At 39.4% G+C, this 21,479-nt stretch overlaps 1 protein-coding gene across 3 annotated transcripts in view; it reads right to left on the reverse strand.

The window, feature by feature from the left end:
- The window catches only part of sash1b (SAM and SH3 domain containing 1b), a 63,030-nt gene that overhangs the window by 4,328 nt on the left and 37,223 nt on the right, over positions 1–21,479 (reverse strand). Inside the window, exons 1-17 of one of the 3 annotated variants that reach the window (XM_026934005.3) lie at positions 15,733–15,869; positions 9,237–9,365; positions 9,003–9,053; positions 8,845–8,894; positions 8,054–8,094; positions 7,750–7,833; positions 7,546–7,658; positions 7,189–7,293; positions 5,229–5,358; positions 4,348–4,730; positions 3,906–3,977; positions 3,574–3,717; positions 2,776–2,908; positions 2,497–2,666; positions 871–1,080; positions 594–744; positions 308–439 (exon numbers count right to left, since the gene is read on the reverse strand). In XM_026934005.3, coding sequence (XP_026789806.3) covers positions 308–439; positions 594–744; positions 871–1,080; positions 2,497–2,666; positions 2,776–2,908; positions 3,574–3,717; positions 3,906–3,977; positions 4,348–4,730; positions 5,229–5,358; positions 7,189–7,293; positions 7,546–7,658; positions 7,750–7,833; positions 8,054–8,094; positions 8,845–8,894; positions 9,003–9,053; positions 9,237–9,281 — 2,014 coding nt within the window. In that variant the 5' untranslated portion in view covers positions 9,282–9,365; positions 15,733–15,869. Of the gene's footprint in view, positions 1–307; positions 440–593; positions 745–870; positions 1,081–2,496; positions 2,667–2,775; positions 2,909–3,573; positions 3,718–3,905; positions 3,978–4,347; positions 4,731–5,228; positions 5,359–7,188; positions 7,294–7,545; positions 7,659–7,749; positions 7,834–8,053; positions 8,095–8,277; positions 8,809–8,844; positions 8,895–9,002; positions 9,054–9,236; positions 9,366–15,732; positions 15,870–21,479 lie in introns of those variants that run through there. The other 2 variants (XM_026934004.3, XM_053237441.1) reach the window with 2 other exon arrangements.

Genomic DNA, 21,479 nt, shown 5'->3' on the forward strand with positions numbered 1-21,479 from the left:
GGTCCTTTGAGTTTTTGATGGAGAATGTGATTGACATGTCTGTGGATAAACACTATGCAGAAGGCAAAGACTAGCAGAGGGCTGAGAGAAAGATAGAGTTTGGCCCTCGGAGCAAAGGAAAACAAAGTGAGCAAGAGAAAGTGCAGAGATGGTGGCGTGATGAATGGCCAGAGTGTGCTTATCACAAACACTGTTCAGACACATCAGTTTGTGTTGCTTGACTCTGGAGCATGCAGACACTGGCAGCCCACAGAGAAAATGAGTAGTGCGGCTGGAGAGAGTCACAGGCGAGGAAGGCTGTTATTACCATTCTCCAGATTCTCATTGCTCTCATAGCAACCAGAGTCACGTGGAGAATCTCTTGAGGGAGCTGATATCTCTGGCTGAACCTTCTCCTCTGGGTCTACTGAGGAGCCACCATTCTCGGGGTCACTGTTAACTAGGATCACATACACACAATAGAGAAAAATGAACATTTTGAAAGTTTTCCCAAACTACTTCCATCTCTCTTAACATATGTACAGTGTGTGTGTGTGTGTGTGTGTGTGTGTGTGTGTGTGTGTGTGCGCATCTCTAGGTGCTGGTCCACTCACTGTCATACTCCTGCAGCAGCTCCACTGCAGTCAGCAACACTGCTCTGTGCTGTGGGTCTCTGATGTTCAACTCGTCCAGGTCCTCCTCCTCCAGCAACTTAAACGTTTCCAGATCCTCATATCCATTAAACAGGAATGTAGGCATGTGCTCCTATACAAGCAGACAGTACAGGAAGTTTAAAAAAGACTGAACATTTACAGGAACTTGCCATTACTATGAACTTATATAATATTTTTTAAAACTGGAACACTTTTTGGTGCTTGTATCTGTCATTACTTTGAGGTCGATGCGCTCTAGAAGCTCTTCCACAGAGGTGGGTTTGGGAGGCCGACTCTTCCTTCTCTTCTTGATGCTGCACTTGGGCTTTTCGACTTCCTCACTCAGCACGTCTACGTAGATGAACTTAAAGGTGCCCACCTTGTTATTCAGAAGGCCCATCCATGTACCCATTGGAGGCTTACTGATTATGTCTATAACATCCCCTCTCTGGAACAAATCATGATCATACAGTGTGGGCTTAAAGCACATACACCATTATACAACATAACATCTTACAGCATTATCTACTACATGTTAGATTTATTATTTAATTAAATTATGTATATGCAGCAAACACCAAGTGAAAAAGGTAAAATCTACTCTACACAGATATAAATATTCAGTCCTGATGAAAAACTGACTGTATAAACTGATATACTTTAGTGTAGATGTCCAAAACATTTAATAACAGTTCAGCTGAGGTTTCAAGGTGAGAGACGTGTTTGAATTCAGTGCTTTTTAAACTACTTGTAACTGACCTGATCTAGTCATGTTACTTAAACAATCAAAAGCAAATACATGAGGAAAAGACAGCTGAAAACATGTGGTTATGCCTGTAAGTGTAAATACAAAATACACTACAAAGAGTTCATATCAAAGAATGAACATATAGTATATAGGACATATGTAGACAAAACATGAACAAAAACAATACCATATATAATAAAGCTAGATGTTTGATAGATGTTAGTGAGTCTGGTATTATAATATACTATAAAACAGGAAGGAAATCCATCTCCTCATTGACAGCTGGGAAAATGGTAGCATTAAGGGGCTCAGTGCAATATATCTCTTTCCTTCAGCACACCTTATGTTAGGCATAACTTTGATTCCCATAGCCATGCCTTACAAACCGTCCACAACTGGCCGACGCCTACAGGTCACGTGAACAGGGTCATAATCTTATCTGGGATTCCTTTGTGGACACATTTTCTCAGAAAGGGTTCCATTGTAATCAAGTTGCACAAATTGCAGTTAGCAATAAGGATTAAAAATCCAAACCACAGCACTACAAATTGGATTTATATGATGGTGAATCCAGCTTCTATCAAGATTTTAGCTTTTGTCATTTTTTTTCCCCATATTCAGATTTTCATCTTTTCAATACTGACTGTGTGCTGTGTATGTATGTCTTGTGATATTTTCTTTGAGATTGCTCTTTGTGGCAGATTGTCTCCACATATTTCACATGATTGCCTTGTGCATCTTAAACATTTGTTGTGTTGTCTGCTTTAAGTGGATAAATCATAGTTAAGGTCATGTAATCTATAAGTAGTTTAAAAAGACCTGAAGACAGACATGTCTCAGCTGAAATGCATTAGTGCTGTATGGCTGAACATTTTCTCTCAGTCCTCAGTCCATAGTGTTCATTCTATACCCAAAGTATTTTCCAAATACTGCTCTGAAGACCATCCAGCTATTGTGAGTCTTTTTTTTTTACTTAAAAAATAATACTTAATACTTTTTACAGTATTTATTTATTTATTTGGTTATTTATTTATTTAATTATTTTTTTATTTTTTTTTTTTTTTTTTTTTACTTAAGCATGATATCATTTAGTGATACTAATTTCAAATCTCTCACCTTGAGTTTGAGGGAATCTGTGTCATATGGGCTGGGGATGAAGTCGGTGTGTACAAGGGCTCGGCCACAAAACGGCCCTCTGTAAGGCAGCTCCTCCTCATCACCATCCTCCGACTTCACACTCTCTCTGTTACTTGCTGAGGAGTCTGTGGTGCTTACTGTCTGACCACCTGCAAATGCAAGTCCATTTAAATGCACATCAAATGGAGTTCTGAAATGTGATTACATTAGGGAGGATTTTGATCACTCATGCAGGAGCAGACTGATGCACACACTCACTCATTGAGCTCTGTCCACTTAGTGAGCTCCTCAGACTCTCGACAGAACAGCTGGACTTGAGCTTGGGTTTTTCCAGCGAGTCTGTGTCTGTGCAGGGGGACTGGAGTGACTCAGGCTCTCGGCTTGGACTCAACTGAGTGGAACAGACAGAGAGAGAGAAGAGCTTGATATAACTTTAGACTGTATTTTAATAGAACTGCCAGTAGGGGGCAGTCAAAACATACAAATGGATAGAGTATTGCATGACAAAGCACATACTGTAGGTGTAAATGCTCCAGAAAACAAAACCACAGTGACTGATATCTAAATGTCATGAATATTTAAGGAGAACGGTGTGTCTGGCACCAATCACATGAACACTGCACACAAGGTGTGAGAATGCCAGTCCATGGCAGGGCACTATCCACACACACATTCCCACACTCACTCACATCTACGGGCAACTTAGCATAGCCAATCTGCCTATGTACAGTAGTGCCTATGTGTTTGGACAGTGTGAGGAAACTAGGGAACCTGAAGAAATAACACATATACACAGGGAAAACCGTGAATTGGCAACGCTACCCACTGCGCCACCATGCCACCCATGTATTTTAATCAGTGTTATTGAAAATGTCAGCACTGAGGTAACTGTCTGATCATACAGTGTGACTAAGCATGAAACTGGGACACCATAACCACCCTAGTGTCCACACACCTCTGATAAAGCAACACCTCCTAAGAGTACAATGGGAGCTCCCCATGTTCATGGTTCAGAAAGACAGCAGGAATAAAAACCAACATGTATTGCTGCAATACCTGCTCAAACATGACAGAACTACTTTTCTTGGATATGCGTTTCCTCATGGTCTCCTTCACCGACTTCACCTTCTTCCCGAGAGAGATGCGGGACGGAGTTGGTGACCTCGCTGCATCTCTCCTGCTGATGGTCCCATTATCACTCTGCAGTGGAATCACAAAACACATTAGCAGACTGACCACAAACCTCAACCTCAGTCTCATGGAATGAGTGCAGATAATGTGTACACAATAATCCCTGCCATTTATCATACTGTATGTAACAAAGAAAGTACAATACCTCTAGTCTTATACTGTCTGATTTGGAATATAATATTTTGTTTAATACTTACAGGGGCGTTAGAGTTGTGTCTCATGTATACTGACTGGTTCATAAGGTCAAACCCTCCAAAGCTACACGCCCTCTGCGGAGAAAATTATATTGTTGAACATGACTGAATACAAAATATATCTGTTAGATTTTTCAAAAGCATGCATTTTTCCATAAAAGATAAAATGTTGCCTCTGCTGATAAAGTTAAAAAAAAAAACTCTTGCAAGGCCTCCATTACACAAAAAAGGGAAGCAGCTAGGTAGAGTGTGAAAGAATCGCTGTGACTTTTTAACAGCAGGAATAAGTGGAAGCAGACATAACAGTGTAATGCTCTCTGTTTCCATTCCACTCATCCAGTGGGGGTTTACCAGATCTATTTATGGAAGTATTTCTCATTGTCGTCACTCTGACTGGGGACAATATCAAGGAATATAACCAGAGGATCAGTGCTTCTTAACTCACCCCATGTAATTTAGAGGGACTCAGGGCCCGTCTCATTTCTCCATCAGTCACAGAACGGGTTATCCTGGGCTCCTCTTCACAGCAGCCCTCAGCCTCAGAAAAGGATGAGCGGCTGTCTGCGTCCATCACTGCAGTGTCCACGCTGGGCCCTGCGGGAGAGTAGCCTAGCCCCTGGCTACTGTTAAACGGCTTAAACTGCTTATGGCCACTGTAGGTGTCCAGGCTGCTGGAGGACGGAGAAGTAGTCAGGCTGTCTGAATCTCCGTCCACACACAGAGCTGAGGCCATTCCATCACCCTGAGACATGACCAGACGCTTCTGTACACCCGAGTAGAGAGAGGCCTTTTCCTCACATGTAGGAGAGAAGTCAGAGCTCAACGAGTCTGAAAGAGACACAACTAAATTACACAGGCATACATGAACCATACACAGAAACCAGAAAGATGGTGGTGTACATTTTAATTATTTCATTTGTTATTACAATCACTACACTTTAGATTCTTTCTGTCTGTCTGTCTGGCTGGCTGTCTTTCTTTCTTTCTTTCCCCTCCCCTGTCCTAATATGTATCATGTATGTTTTACATCTGCAGTTGCAGCTGTGTTATGTCTACTGTCATGTCTGTTACCCTCTACACCCCCCACTCACCCATATTAACCTTTAAATGTGTATTACGTTCACAAATGTAAATTTATTTACCATCTCCCCCACCTTAAGAAGCCATAGGTGATCAAATATTTATCAGTATCAATAAAGTCTCAATGGTCCTCCAAAGGGGACCAAAAAAAAAAAAGTCTGAAAGCAGACAAACCAAGTTTTGTTTTTGCCATGTATTTTATGACATTTTTTCTCTGAGGGTGCAGTGAAAGGTTCGATTCCTCACCTTTTGATGTGTGTTTTTTGCTCTCGTCTATTCTAATGAGCTTCTTCTTCACACGGCGGGTAGAATTGACCAGCTTGTGAAGCCTTCGAAAAGCCATCGACTCCTCCAGGTCATCATCTGACTGCTGTGACTGCAAGCCAGGACGGAGGAGTTAAAGACCATTAAACCAGTGCCTTCAACATGTTTTAAACTGCTTGAAGCATTTTTACTAACAAAGCAAAAAATATATCAAAGCACATAAATCGAAAATAGCAGTAGACTAAACGAAAGTGTGATTATGATAAAAGGTGGCATTTCAGGTTGTAGTACTTAAAGAAGGAGCCAGAATGCTATATAGTTATGTTTTTTTCCAGCTATTATACCACTGAAGAGTTTAATCAGTTTGGGGAAACACTAAACTGAGCAGGTACAAATGTTGGAATAATAATACTAAATAATAATAATTACTAAAAAAATTTAGTAATGGAAGAATAAAGGCAGCTCTGAGATAGTTAGATGAAAGATAAAGGACAAATGTGAGACATCAAGCCCATCTACTTTGTTTATTCAGTAGGAACAATGTATAACAATTTAGTTACAATTTACTTGGGAATTTTTAATAGGTATAAATCACTTTCCCAACTTGCACTCTATAGACTACAGAACTGTAGTTATTAACAGTGTAAATTCAAGGCAGAACCTGGGAGACATTACACTGGTTTTAACACAGAAGCTTCTGTGAATAATAATAAGTTCCCAGCAGTGTTTTAATAGCTGCTTGCTGCAGGCTCTCTTCTGAAACCTAATGAGACAGAGACAGACTGACTGCAACCATAATTTTAGCCAACCACTTTTCCAACCTCAGGTGCTTAACACATTTTCCCGCCACAGCTGATATAGCACCTATGACACACATCAACCACGGGTAGTTCTGTTTAAAACCAAGCTTTCCACACAGACAGAAACAAACTCTGTGCTTAGAATTAGACACTGTACAGCTGCTAATATGTTCTATGCATGAGCTCTTTGTGGGTAAAGAAGAGAACTGAAAATGAAAGACTGAATGTGACTTTCAGCCTGGTTAAATGCAGCTTCACCAAACATTCAGAAGTGCCGAGCTCTGAGAAAGAATTCAGGACAGTGTTACTGTTGCTCGTGCTACTGATACATTTTGTAATAGAACTATTGAAGGCTAAGGAATTTTTTTTGTTCTGATTTTGCATTAGTCTCATGGTCAGAGGTCTTATTCCACTCAGACCTTGAACACCACAAAACGCATACCAGCTGTTTCATAATATAACCATAACAACAATGTAGTCCCTTACTGCACACTTTTGCCTGATCCGTTTGCCAATATATAAACTTCAATGCTAGGATTACTCTTATATCCTAAAGCCTTAGTACACTCAAGTCATGTTCCTGAGTTCTGCATAGTAAAATAGGAGGGAATAAGTTGGAAAAAGACACATCGAGAAATCGCCCAGGGGAATAGGCCCTTTAACTGAGCTCTCTAATCATACCCTCCCTGTCTGAAAAAGCTGCTCCCTGCAGAACTCAGCCCAGTGTTGCATACAGCCAAAGTGACACAATGGGGGGTTAAAGTATTGAGGGCGATGAATAGAGCTTAATAGGGGGTTGGTACTCGGCCCCGTGGTGGACTGATGGATTTGTAATGGGGGCAGAACAGTGGTTCACATCCAGGCCGTTTTGGGGGGAGTGACAAGAACAAATGCCTGACAGAGTGGGTGACATTCCTGCTGGGAGAATGCCTGAGACGGGAGGATGTGGCGCAGCCAATAAACTCATTACAACAAACAAGGATGTGGCACGGCTAATCATACACAGCTGCTATTAACTCACTCATTAAAGTGACTCAGGAGTGAGAGGGTTTGATAAAGGAAGGCTGTCAGAGCTATGTGCAGGTGTAGCCCATTCTGAAGTTTTATCCAAGACTGAAAAGTAGAAGAACACTGCTACTTACATTAAAGTTTACAGAGAGCTCGTTCGTAGTGGGACTGGGGGCATCAGTCCACTCATTTGTGTCCGTGCTACATGAGTGACGATTTTGAGCCTCATACTCTTTCAGCTACAAACAGAAGAGTTTTTGGAAATGAATTGTGACCTTTAATGTTGTTTCTAGATAGAGTTAAAGCAGGTGAGCCATTTGCAGGTTGAATATTACCACTGAACATATTAATCTACTTTAATACCAAAAAACAAGAATGAAAGCCAGGTACTGTCAATAATTTAAAAAAAAAAAAAAAGACATTATCATACTAAGATTTCACACACCACCACACACCAGCAAAAGGACAGGGAGACAGGAGCAGTGACATACCCGAGCCAAGGCCTCCTCTACAGTTATCATCTTCTCCTTCACCATCATCATCAGCTGAATGCGTTCTTCATCGCTCATTGTGATCTCACTGGCTACAAAGCCAAGGTCATCAGCTGTAGACAAGATTCAAAAGAGGTCAGAGATTTATAAAAAGAACACAGAGATCTAATAGGTATCAGGTCTATGACGAAATGTTGACAGCACCTTTTGACGTCTGGCGTATAATGCCTTTCTGTGTCTTACGGAAATTCTGCCAGAAGGATCTGTTTTTCTTTCTGTCCCATTTTCCTACATTAGCAAAGGAAATATAAAAAAAAAAAATACTCCTGACCTATAGATCATAAACTGTCACACACATCTACATTTAAATGAGTAAAAACAGAACTAACAAATATTTTAAACATTGAAATATTTTGTCTATGACATTGCCAAAAGGACTTCAGAGATACATGAAAGTATTAAGGATATTTACATTACACACACACACGTGCGCACACACACAACGTACCTCCAGATCCATCTTCTGAGCCTGACTTGTGCATCAACAGCCTAGAAACAAAAAATTCAGTAAACCACAGCTCTCAGCAAAGCAGCCGGAACACTGTATCTTCATCTCACCTGTTTTCCCACATTATTTTCTTCATATTTTTTACAAGCTATCCAAACATATCCTACGAAACATCCAATGTCTTAATTTTTCCACATATCATCACATTGTCGTGTCCATAATACCTGCAGGCTGCTGCAGCAGTGATCAATCTCTTACAGTGGAGTTAAAGAGGCAAGCTGTTGGCTCTGGAGCCAAACACACACACTTCACCAAAGCTCACAGTAACAATGGAGGCTTTTCAAATGTTGTTGGGCTTTTAGTGAAACATTGTTGCTCACGTGGCCTGTGCATTCCTCTCTCTCAGCTGACACTTGTTGTTGATGTTAGTTGTCAGCAGTCTGTGTAGCAATGCTACAAGTAATTTATTTACTTGATTTATTTAAGCTTTAAACTTTACTTTTTATTACAGCTTTATTTCATGCATTATTGCATGATCCTAGTGTCATCTTGGTGCTCATCGCCCCCTCTTTCCTTCCAATCACTGAGTCATAGGGAGGAAGCAGGAAGTAGGACGTGAACTAGGTCACCAGGAAGTGCGCAAGGCATCACCTCTACACTTACGAGTGGATTTGTTTCATGGATGGGGAAGATGTTTGTCACACTGAATCTTTGGGAAGACATTAAATGGCACAACACATCAAAAATGCAGGGGAAAAAAGATTTTAAATCAGATACATCGGGAGTATTACCTTCTCTCGACCTCAGGAGTGGACACATTACTGCTCAGCCCCAGGGACTCCTTGGAAGAGGTGAAATTTACTTTCAGTTTCAAGTGAAAATGACAAGTTGGACATGAAATAAGAAATTAGTGTGGAATGCGAAGCACAAAGATTTGCTGGTGGCCTACCTGGATTTCTGAGCGCAGCTGAAGTGATGTGATCATTGACTCAGTATTTGCCTAAAAAGACCAAAAATATCCATAACCGAAAAAAGGAATCAAGTTATACGTAGTAGTGAACCAATGAAGCTTTGGAAGCTTAGTTCTCTTACTAATGTGCATTCTGGTGTTATATTTGTGATTTCAACATTACTTAGTCTCTAAGAAAATAGCACAGAAATAAAAAGATAGAAATGTTCTTACGATCTCTGCTTCCTGAGCCACTTTGCGCTTGCGAAGCTCCTCCATCCTTTCATACACGTCACTGTAAGAGGTACTGTAATACTCTGAGTACTCCTTAGCCAAATCCTCAATGTTTCCCAGAGAGCCATCCTGTAAAACAAAAGGAGTAGATGCCATAAACTTCAAGGGAAAGCTGTGGGAGTAAATGCTACCGGCATGGCTTTAACTAATCAAGCATTCATACGATCACAAATGACTAACTTTCAAACTAAAATGTGAATCATTAAAGTATCTTTAACTCCCTGTACATTGTATCCAGGTGTCCATTCTCTTGAGTCCTACTCGACCTCAACTTGACCGAGACCAGGAGAGCTAGTGGATGACGCAGCTGCAGCCAAGAGGGACCGCAACTAAATCAACTCAAGCAAAACTAAAGAAGGAGTCAGAGGTCTAGATAAACTGCAGAAGACAGCAGAGTTTGCAGGTCCTACTGATAAACGTGTAATTTCCAGCTATTGTTTTAGGCAAACTTTGCTTTGAGGCCACAAAAAAGATAAAATAGACGTGCATTATCATGCAAATTGCAAACTCATCCCGAAATGTCCCCTGATTATTTATGAGCATCCTGAAATTCCACGGAACTACATGTGATGATATCTGTTGTTCTGGAGCAACTCATCACTAAAGAATGCACACCACAGTTTGAGTTCACAGGCAATAATACCAACACTCACACACTAAAGGAACACATTTCAGCCCGGAAATCCATTCATCAAGTGCTCATATGTGCCTCTCCATTAAGTACGTGTGAGAAATCATTTGAATAAATGAACTGTGTGTGTCAGGAAGTGCAGCTGGGGTTGATAAGCCTCTTCAGGCAAAATGCAGGATGATGTGATTACAATATTTATTAAAATCAAGCAAATATTTACAAGCAAACTAAAACCACACCATACAAATCTAACTTTTTTTTCCTGGTACATAACAATCTAAATAGAGCCCTTGTTGATCATATTCAAAGCACAAGCAGGATGATAGGAAAAGAAAAGAATGCGAATGCACAACATATTTGTCAGGGTTCAATTTTCTAATCTACTCTAAACTACATCCACAATGTGGACTTTATAAAGCTCCAAGCCTGAATCCCAAGCTGCACTTAATTACTCATACAGTACACATACAGTGTTCTCCAGTATTATAATTCTCCAATATTACCCTTCATAACAATGAGCAAAAATGATTGTATAAAAGTAATATTACACATAATAATTAAAAGTTTCCACTCAAAAAAATAGAAGAAACTATATATTTTTCAAAACGATTAAATTACCTTTGTTCTAACAAATATCATTCTCATTAGAACATCTTTAAAAAATAAGATGTATAATAAGATGTATAATATATAATAAGAATATCTTAAATAAATGCAAGCATTTGACTTTCCGCACAAAAGAGACAGATGGTTCACTGATTGCTGATTGATATAAAATATATAAGCAGTTAAAAATAAGCACAATGAAGCTCAATTAGTGCAATAACAAAAAGTTTCACTTGCCAGAAGCACTGGGATCCAGAAGCACACTGTTCCCCCACATCGTGAGGAGGATAGAGATGAAGATTAAAAAAAAAGATCAGTTTTACAATTACACAATTTAGTTCATTATGGTGGTTTGGCAAGTTTTAAAATCATCTGTTAAAACGCCACTTTCATAACGACAACCTGTTGCACGATTGATCCCTTGAGAGCATCAGCAAATGCAGCACCCAAACCCAAACCTCACCAAACGTCAGTAGCACTGCATGCTGTGGTCAGACCTTTTTTTTTTTGGTAATGCACACCATTAGCATGTTTGCTGAGAAAAGAGGACTGCAAACAAGTAAAAACACCTGACACTCTCTTGTGTTACAGCTTCATTAAGATTCATTATATATAAAGGTCTATAAAATTCAACGAGGAATTGACATCCATTTGAATTAAATTTGAATTATATTAAATCGGTTTATTGTGGGTGTTTGAATGGAAAGTGGGATATAATATTCTCTCAGCAAATGTAAAAAAATGAACACATCAGTTCAACAGATGTTAATGTAAGTCCATGTTTATGTTTTTTATGCAACATTAGTGCATTTGTATTCCAGCAGACCGTCCTCTGTTGCCCATTTGCTACAGCCACAAAGTGCACAGAATATGAGCAGAATGAGCTGAGAGACTGGAGCTGCACCATGAATATGCATGAGCAAACTGCTAATGCTGTTTATCACATTCTTTACAGTTGCAACTTACTAAATAGCAATGAAAACCATTGGGTGTTTAATGGCTAAGCATTAATATGAAAGGAGAATCATTATCAGCTGAGTGTGAGGGTGAGAGACAGGGCAAGAGAGTTGTGTCCAAACTTGTTAGACGTTACAGGAAGAGAATCAGCACTGTTATTCTCTCCAGGCCAGGTATAGCAAAATGTTAATTGTAAAGGTGCTGATAATTGTTGGTTCAAGGAAAAAAAATGCACTACTTAAAAAAAAAGTGTTTAAATAAAACTATACCATTTGTCCCTCTATGTATTTTTTGGGGCAGCAACAATTTATGAAGGGTGCAAACAGCTCTGTGGGGCACTGTAGAACGTAGAACTTTTTTTTTTTTTTTTTTTTTTTTTTAAATACCAGACATAGTGCACATAAATAGGGAGGAGGAAGTAATCTTTAATTTAGTCATTAAAACTCCCCCCGCCAAAAAAAAAAAAAAAACAAACGAAGAATTTGGATTACAGACTATTTTAATGTCCACTCTACATTCCATCAGCGAAGGGCTTTGGAAGCAAATCTGGCATGCGAGCTCGTTTTAAAAAGTGCAAAGTGTTGCTATGGGAACATTTAGGGATTTTTATAGGAATTGCCACAGCTGGTCCATGTAATTCTTTCAGGTACTCAAAAGATGTCTTGATTTTATTCTTCAACCTCTACACTAAAACATCTGCAGGCAAATAAATGTAATTCAAGTCCATAATAGCCTTAATAATATAAGCACTGCTCTCGGAAGGAATTCTTTCTTCTTCACAGGTTACAAACACTGCACTGATCAGATTTACTGTCTTTACTGTTCGATTATATGGAAAGAGCAACAGCAAAGTTTATTGCTCCCTCATAAACCCTGAAATTGCTTATTGGGATGATTAATATTCCACAGACTAAGCAGAGCAGTACTGTCAGCCAGAGCTGGCTTAGTATTAGGAGCATGATGCACACATCAATGTCCCTTCAGAGTGTGCTATTCAGTACTGCATACACTCTTAAGATGCACAAAGAGAGACGTAGAATACAAACACAAATGAAAATATCATTACACGTCTACATAAAGAATGTGACTTAAATTCTCTAGCCTCGCATTACTAATGTAATGAAAAGCCAGAGCAGTTTTGGTACAAGCCTAAACAAAGATTATAGATACAGAATAGATTATATCAGGGCTTCTGATATACACTGCCTTGCACATTCTGGTTTTCCTGCACTAACACACAAAGGGCTCGATACCAGAGAAGTTGAGTGAAAAAAAAACAAAAGCTATTGTTGAGTTGAGAGCCTCTTATACAGTCTATACTGTAAGACCTAATTCTGCACTACATTCTCAATTCATCAAACACAAAGACATTTGGGTAGACAGATGGAAATGGTAAACAGATGGGAAAAAATGCCTGTGTAGGGTTTTTTTTTCCCTCTGTAGATCTTTAGATTTTTGATCCACCAAACACATTTTTTTCCAAAAGATAATAAGCAACCAACTTACACTAAACAAAACAACATAGTAAAACTAGTCTGCTAAAATAAGCTCCAAATTTCTTTTGGAGTAAAACTGCTGTAATTTAATACAAGCAAAATACTGAAAGAATCCGAAGGCATGAGCATTCTTACTGAAGTGCTCTGAGATGTTTCCTTCATTCCATTCCCTGGAAGCACGCACATTCTTCTACTGCAAGAGGCACAGGGGTCTCGTGGTGCCACACTCTGTGACTAGCTCAACTGTCCTCTAAGAGAGAACTATTCATTTGTTAAGTGACATGCCCTTGAGTCAAAGCTGCTTGAAATCTGGCTGCTTTTCATCAGTTAAGAAAGGCGGCGGTGGCCGAATGAAAAGCACTGTGCTGTGACGGCTGCTCTGAGCTTCAAAACACAGGCGTCCTCTGATAAACACTCCATTATGGCCTGATCACATGATCAATTCACTGTCTCCAGTGAGTTTCTTTCCTTGCATGTAAACAGTGATTTAAGGCAGAAGAGAGGCAGAAAAGACAATCACTCATATACAGGATATAATAAAAATTACATTTATGAGCTGCAGATGCAGCTATATGGGTTAAAATGCCACAGCAGAGACTAGTCCACATTACGTATTATAGACATCTGTGCATGCCTCACTGCTTACCATCATACATATGGTATTCATCAATTCACATGTAGGGTTTAAAAAAAAAAAAAAAAAAAAAAAAGCACTGTTGCAAAGCATTGTTGGAAATGCCCATAATGCAACAGAACAAAGCAATCTGGTATCGGGTGTCAATACATTGATGCCATGAAGAAAATAATCCTGACGTGTCAGATTTTGTAGATGAAGACTAATCCGTTAATGGCAGAGTGGCATGCGATCTGCTGTTTATGAGGTTGATGAAATGAGGAAAATCCTGTCACATTACCCTGGACAATGAAGAGCAAATTGAGCATGTCAGAGGCACGAGAGGATCAGAGTGTCTGGGGGCCGTGGTCACGCCTGAGCAAGCAGCTCATTTATCTCTCCCCCTCACTGTGGAACGGCAGGAGCTCGCCCCCTCATCTCACCCCGAGATCTTGTAGAATTCCCACTCAGCCTCCTCATCAACTGGTACAGATGATGAAGCAACTGACATTTCAGGCTCACAGGAGAGCAGCTACATCCAGACCTGAAGAGAAGGAGGTGGAGAAATCACGCCAGCCTCTGTATTGCTAATTCCATTGTATCTCTCACACCTCCATGAGCAGACAGAGGTCACGCCACATTCACAGTGATCAGGTCCTGTAAAAGCTCTGGAGAAGGGGGAAGGGTGGGATTGGGGACTATGGAGAGCATTGACTGGAATGACTCTTGGTGATTGTATTTAACACCAAAACCATCTCTTTTCTGTTAACTTTTATCTTAGCATCTCTAATAAAAACAGCACATCAAAACGGGAAGCACAAAATGATATTTGGTGAGCAGGCACGCTAAACGCCGCACCATGGTGTATGATTGAGAAGCAAACATAGCGGATAATACTGTGTGTAAAAATGGCATCACTTCAAAGTAGTCGAGATTTCCATTGAAGCATATTGTCCACACAGTATCTAGAGCATACTGGATTTCCTTTTGTTTATGGGGGAGCAGGAGGGAGAGACACGTCGGGAGACTATCAGCTTTCAATGCATACAGGCCTGTCTCACATTCACAAAATCCCTGCTGAGTGTGAATCAGAGTGAGGAAAGCCAGAGAACTCAACTCATCCAGCTTGGCCTCATTACTGAAGAGCACGCAGAACACAGCAGGGTGCAGCACTGGTTCACACCCACCTCTCTCTCCCGCTCTCTCATACACACACACACACACACACAGCTACTTCCACAGTGTGACTCCCACCTCTATCATACTCAGACACATCCCTGTGTGACTTATGCATCATCCTTCATCCTGCATCCTGAGAGCATCTGAGGCTTGCTCATTGACTGAAGAGACACTTTTTTGTCTCTGGCATTTGGGAGATGGATCAAGCAAGGATTCTCCTGTCACTTCTCATATGAATGAGCACACTTTGCTGAGTCTTTAAAACTATGCAAACTATCTCCGTTCTAGACTGAAAAATAAAATAAATATAGTTCTTCCTGCATGCAGGACCTCTTGAAACATATATACCAAACCGCTAATTAAGTACATGTGCCCAGACCAATTTTCTGTTGTTTTCCTAAAGCAACACCATATCTTTAGCCTGGCGGATATCCTCTCCTCATTAAAACCTACAGCCATGTACAGACATCTCAGCACATTTAGGGAAAGCCATGTTTCTGAAACACACATTTGGATTAACCATATAAAGATATATGGATGCTGTAGACACACTGATTGGACTGGAAAAGTTATGTTATTCATACACGACTTCAAGTCACCAAAATGCTAATCATTCACAGAGTGGAGTTTAAAAACTGTAAGAACTTTAGCAAGTCCTCTCACAGGACACAAGAATCAACATGATGTACTTGTTACCAAAACAAGGACAAGCTAGAACAGCAGAGATAAGAACAGAGCTGTTTGTGAAATGAAGTGAGAAAAACTACACAAAAAGAAAATGTGCTCTGCATCACAAACACTGAAAACGACAACATACTACAAAGCACATCCTCCAAACTGCATCGAGTAACTTCTTACTAGACTACATCAAGTCTGTTGGACAGTTTGCTGTTTAACCTAATGAACTTAACAGAACTTAACAGACCATAAAGACACTGAGTGAAGCACACTCACCACTGCTTGAGTCTATCAGGAGAGCTGCTCTGGCGTGATCCTCCTGTTTGAGTTCTGCTTGAAACTTTTCTTCAGCGCACTCTGAGAACAATGCATGTTCAAGAGGAGCAGAGTAGAGCAGAGGGGGAGTGTCTCTCAGACATTAATCATGCGGGCCGCTGGCCAGCAGCAGGGAGCCGATGACGCTAGATAGACTGCAGGGTGGAGTGCGCTCGCTCACACACACACACACACACACACTCTCTCTCTCTCTCTCTCTCTCTCCCCCGCCCTCCCCTCTCTTTCTCCTTCTCTCTCTCTAGCTGCATGACACAACTGAACTCAGACTAGCTGACTCAGAGCAAATGCCACAACCACATTTTAATAAACTTCCTCTGGCTTTCATTTCCAAATGTACATCTGTGAGAAGGATAACCAGGAGTGTGAGGGGGGAAGGAGATAAGATTACCCTGACAAAAGCTTAATAAACGATTTTTTTTAGATAACAGACTGTCATTTTCTATTGTTATGCTAAGTGATCCATCTGTTGCTCATGGTTAAAAAAGAGACTCAGGAGCTTCATGAGAAGTCACAAAAGTACAGAAACATGAACAATATGTTTGTAGGTATGACACACTACAGAATAAAACTAACACATCCTCAGTTTTATTTATTCTTGACAGTCAACTGATTAACAGTAAAACATGAAAATGTTTAAGTGAAAAAACACTGAACACATATTTCATTGCAAGGTTTAAGCCACAAAAACTGCCCACAGTGTAGACTAATACTATATATATATATATATATATATATATATATATATATTATATATATTATATATATAAAACCCTTTAGATTAAAATTCAAAATCTGTAACTAAAATATTTAGTAAATAACTATAACTAAAACATTTTTTTATTCCAGTATCTGCTATACCTTTCCTCTTTCCAGAAGAACGATTGATGTCTACCTTAAAATGCATAAAAATGACCATCATGTTCACTGTAACAGAGATTATGCTAACAAGCACTTCATATACATACCCTAATGAGTCATTATTATTTATGCACGGTGCATTGATTTTAATCGATTTGGAAGACAAAGTCTTTAATTATTCCTGATGTACTTCATTTTATTTAACTTAAACATATAAAACAGTAATTGTTCTTATTAAATCGACTTTATAGAAGTATTTAAGTACTTTAAAATATGCTTACCATGGTGTGCTTTGACCATGTGTCAAAAAAAGCTAACAGCTCTTGTACTGGTTCTCTTGATAACCAAAGGGTTCAGTTACTTGGCAGAAAAGTTTGGATTGGATAAAGTTTTTCTAAATGAAACTGATCCATAGAGGGTTAAATATAAATTAGCCATTTAAATGATCAACTTTTTTTAAAATCTACTAATATGTATAAAAACAATTTGATTAGAACTGTGTTGCTTGCTCATGAATGTAAAAAAAAAAAAAAAAAAAAAAAAAGCCTGTCACTAGATGGCAGCATTTTTATATATCTAGGCTGCTAATGTAAATGAGGTGTGCTTGGTTAATGTAATTGCTGGAAAAGCCCTAAATATTGAACCTGAACAGTATTTGTTACTGGATGTCAAGCTTGCCTCCATTGTTTATTGTTAAGCTGCATTCTGCCGTAGTCTGAGAGCTCAGATCAAATCTCCTCCGACTACACGTTTGTTTGCCCTATCACAGCTGTTTGTTTCCACCATCAATGCGCCATGCATAAATGGTCATTGTCATATATGCATATCCACCATGCTGCATGCAATCTGCATATATGATTTAGGCTGCTCTGGTCCGCCAATGACAATCCTCAGATCTCATGTTTGCTTCGTGCCCAGTTTGGCACTATAAGACAGGAAGATGTGCTTTTTGTCTTATCTTTCAATTCTTATTTTAAAGCATTACAAGAATATTAAATCTGTGGCTCTGCATGCAGACTGGAGCAGATGGGAGGAGGTAGATTGAGTTGATGTGTATATGCAGGACATACACCAGAAGGCATAGCAGTGCCAGAAAAATCATTTTTCCGCACCAGTACCCTGCACTGGCCCTTACCTCAGCACACTCGAATTCTATCTCTCTGCCCTAAACGGCCCTTATTCTGGCTGCACATTGGCTCCTGTAAATATTAGGCACTCTTCAAAAAATACAAGTATATATATAAAATGCGTTCTCTAGACTTAGACCTTTATTACACGTTAAAAAAAATCATACACTGGGGTTCTCATTAATTAATGAATGAATGAATCAATCCATTCTTTCTTTCTTTTTTTTTTAACCATTTAATGTCAAGCAGGAATTTAGTGAGTCATGTCTATGACAGTTTTCATATTTAACATCACTCTCAGAAACCTGTGTGTGCTTTCAATCATACCTCATAACAACCCGAAATCCATCATGACCAGCCAACAGTTCAGCATAATACCCCTCTGCACAACGTTAGCAAAGAACAGCCCATGTTTTGCTCTTTCTAAGGATGTCTAGTCTAAAAGCGAATAACCACATTTACAGTCTAATTTTATGACTTACCTAAGATGACGCTGATGATTGAAGTGTAATTGATTACACTTAATCAGTTACACTGAAGATCTGAACTGATGTTCAGATATAAATAAATGCAAGAAAGGAAGTCATTACTTCTAGTCACAAGCAGTAATTAAAGCGGTATAAGATGATATGGACGTGCTAGCTTGATGAAGGCATGTCTGGGATGAATTTTGGGGTGGTTGAACGGGTGGTTGAATTGACAAGAGGTTGTGAAATGTGTACGTTGCTCCGCACTTAGCAGCAATGTTTTCATGAAAGTTAATCAATATGAATTAACAAAGGTGTTAAATAATTATGTTTACTAATAGCTCTGTATCTATAACCTGAGAAACCATTATGAGTTGAAGGTATTATTTGGTTAATGAGTGCAGTAAATGATTGGTGCCACTGGGATTATACTAACAGAAAAAATAATTTAGGCCAGGCGTATCATATTTAAGTAGCCGGACAAAATCTTTTATTATTAGGCTACTCAGACACAATTCATTTTTCCTAGTATCAACAAAAACTAACCGTAATAAAATGATGAATATACCATGTTTTTGGGGCTTTTTACTTCAAACACACACAAGTTAAGAGTGTACATGTGTATTTTCTGCAACAATTCACACAAAAGCTACTTGATGGTCAACATGTCCCCCTAATGGAGAATCTTTGAGGGAGGGAAAGTAAGTGAGTGAGTATGAGAGTGAGTGAAGGAGAGAGAATGAGTGAGTGAGAGAGAATGAGTGAGTGAGTGAGTGAGTGAGGGAAATAGTAAGTGAGGGAGAGTGAGTGAGTGAGTGAGTGAGGGAAATAGTAAGTGAGGGAGAGAGAGTGAGTGAGAGAGAATGAGTGAGTGAGGGAAAGTGAGGGAGGGAGGGAGAGTGACTGAAGAGGTTGAATGTCCAGAAATGGCCAAACTAAAGCCCTGACCTGAGTCCTACTGAGATGTGGGACTAAAAGAGCTTCATTCAAGACATCCTGTGAACTGCACAAGCTTGCAATCGCCAAGTGAAGTTTTGCAGCGAAAAGGAAAAAAATCTCTTCAGGTAAAATAGAGGACTGTGAGGGGACCATGTGTGGTTGCTGCTAAATGACTGAAACCAGATCACTTACTTTTGCACACAAGAATATCTTGTGAGTCATTAAATATGTTCAGAAAATATGAGATACAGTATGTATGTATGTATGTATGTATGTATGTATGTATGTATGTATGAGAGGTTCTTATTTATGAACTTCACTCTTCTTTCATCATAGTAACCTCCTTTGCCCTGAAGTTACTCATTACTGACACTTTATAAATCATACTACTGGCCAGACAAAAGAAGAGGATGAAGTGTTTAGTGTTTAGCCTGTCACACAGCTGCTGTACATATTAGACAGGCATTTCTCCAGCTCATAAACTCTTTCCTCTATATCAATATTTTTCATCGGCATTTTTTTATCCATTCTACCAGTATTGAATAACACTTATAAATAATACTGACAAATATCATATGCAACAATCACTTTAATACCTCATCTGTGTTAAGTTATAAACTTTACGAGACACATTTTGTATTGGATACAACTAGAGCATAAATGAGGATTAGTGGTCAACTTGTGTAACACTGTCTTCCCATCTACACTGAGTAGTACATCTAGACAGATATTCTGACAGGTCCATGAAGAGCATGGAGGTTACACTGAGGAGCCTTTTTGTGGATAACCATCACTCACATTCACACGCAAATACATCCTTACAAACTGTCTCACATTACATCTTTACAATGCTCTTTTTTCACTTCAGGACAAAAGCCAAGAGTCATGCAAATATTGTGGCTAAAATTGGAAGCATTTGAGTATATAGGCACATTATAAATAAAGACTTGTTGGACTAATGCTGTAAAATAGCAAATATGCATGCATACAATGAAGTGAGGCTGCTTTTCTATGAAACAGGAACACACCTATCAGCAATGGGTTGGATTCTTCCTCACAAACAGCAGCATTCACTGCATTTTAAACAGTCCACCTCTTGCCATCACATCTGCTTGCTTATGTGCATAGGGGCACTCACACAAACTCCAAAATTGATTTTGCTCTTAAAAGAAGAGAGAGGGAAAAAAAAGCGAAGCATCTTCTCAGCCACTGCTTAACATTTAATTCTGAATTGCAAAAATCATCAAAAGTCATCTGCCTTAATATTCACTTAAACACACATGGCCGAGTGATCAGTAATCCCCTCATGGTGATCTGCCACACATTAGCTCCGCACAACTAATAGCTGAGAATATGCAGTGTGCACCGCTGCCCTGACATCAGTTTAACCCTCTCACACGATTAAGTCTCCTTAGGGAGGCGGTAAAGAGACATATCCATCATGGCAGCCTTAAATAAAACTGAAGCACAGCCCTCAAATCCCACTTAAAAGAGGATTGCAGCCTCTGACATCTTAGAGCTCCATCTACTGACACTGACCTGATTTTTTTCTTATCAGATTTATCAGAAACATAATTATATTTTTGAATCTCCATTAATATATGAATATGAAAACTTTAGATAGACCAACCTTGTGGAGATGGCCAAAGTTCAAAGAGCATGTGTCATAATAGGATTGGGGAGTGTCAGGACCAGAAATGGGGCCCAACTCGCTGAGTCATATTTAGACAGCTGTGTTAATAAGTCCATAATGATTACAAATCCACAGATGCTGAGACAGCCACTGACTGACTCAAGCATTTCAAACTCTTCTTCTGACAAATGCGTGAATGAAGACCAGTAAAAACATCTGAAACAACCCAGCCATACTTTCGTGTCAGAGTGTAGGAGCTCCCTGCAGGAACATGTGTCAGATTTGATATCGGCCCTAATTATGAGCTGTGACAGGGTGATTATATGTACATCACTGTAGGCTGCTTCAAATAAGAATTTGGCTGATTATCAGGCCTAATTAATGAATGTCCTAGTGTAAAACCAGTCATTTCTTTGTGTTAATCCCTACACAGTGAGTAATGAGCACTTCATCAGTGTCTCGCTTTGTCAAATAACAAAATGTGTGAAAATGAATAACACCCGACATAATTATAGTGATGGAGCCCATATTATCTAAAACAATTAAAAATCTGTCATCTTGCAGTGGGACTGTGTTTTGCAATGGTGATGTGAATGAGTGTGGAGCACAGAAGCTTTTGCATTTGTCACAGTAATTATACTTGCTGGATAACAAAAAATCATA

This window comes from Pangasianodon hypophthalmus, chromosome 10 (genome assembly GCF_027358585.1).
Source record: "Pangasianodon hypophthalmus isolate fPanHyp1 chromosome 10, fPanHyp1.pri, whole genome shotgun sequence".
Lineage (NCBI taxonomy): Eukaryota > Metazoa > Chordata > Actinopteri > Siluriformes > Pangasiidae > Pangasianodon > Pangasianodon hypophthalmus.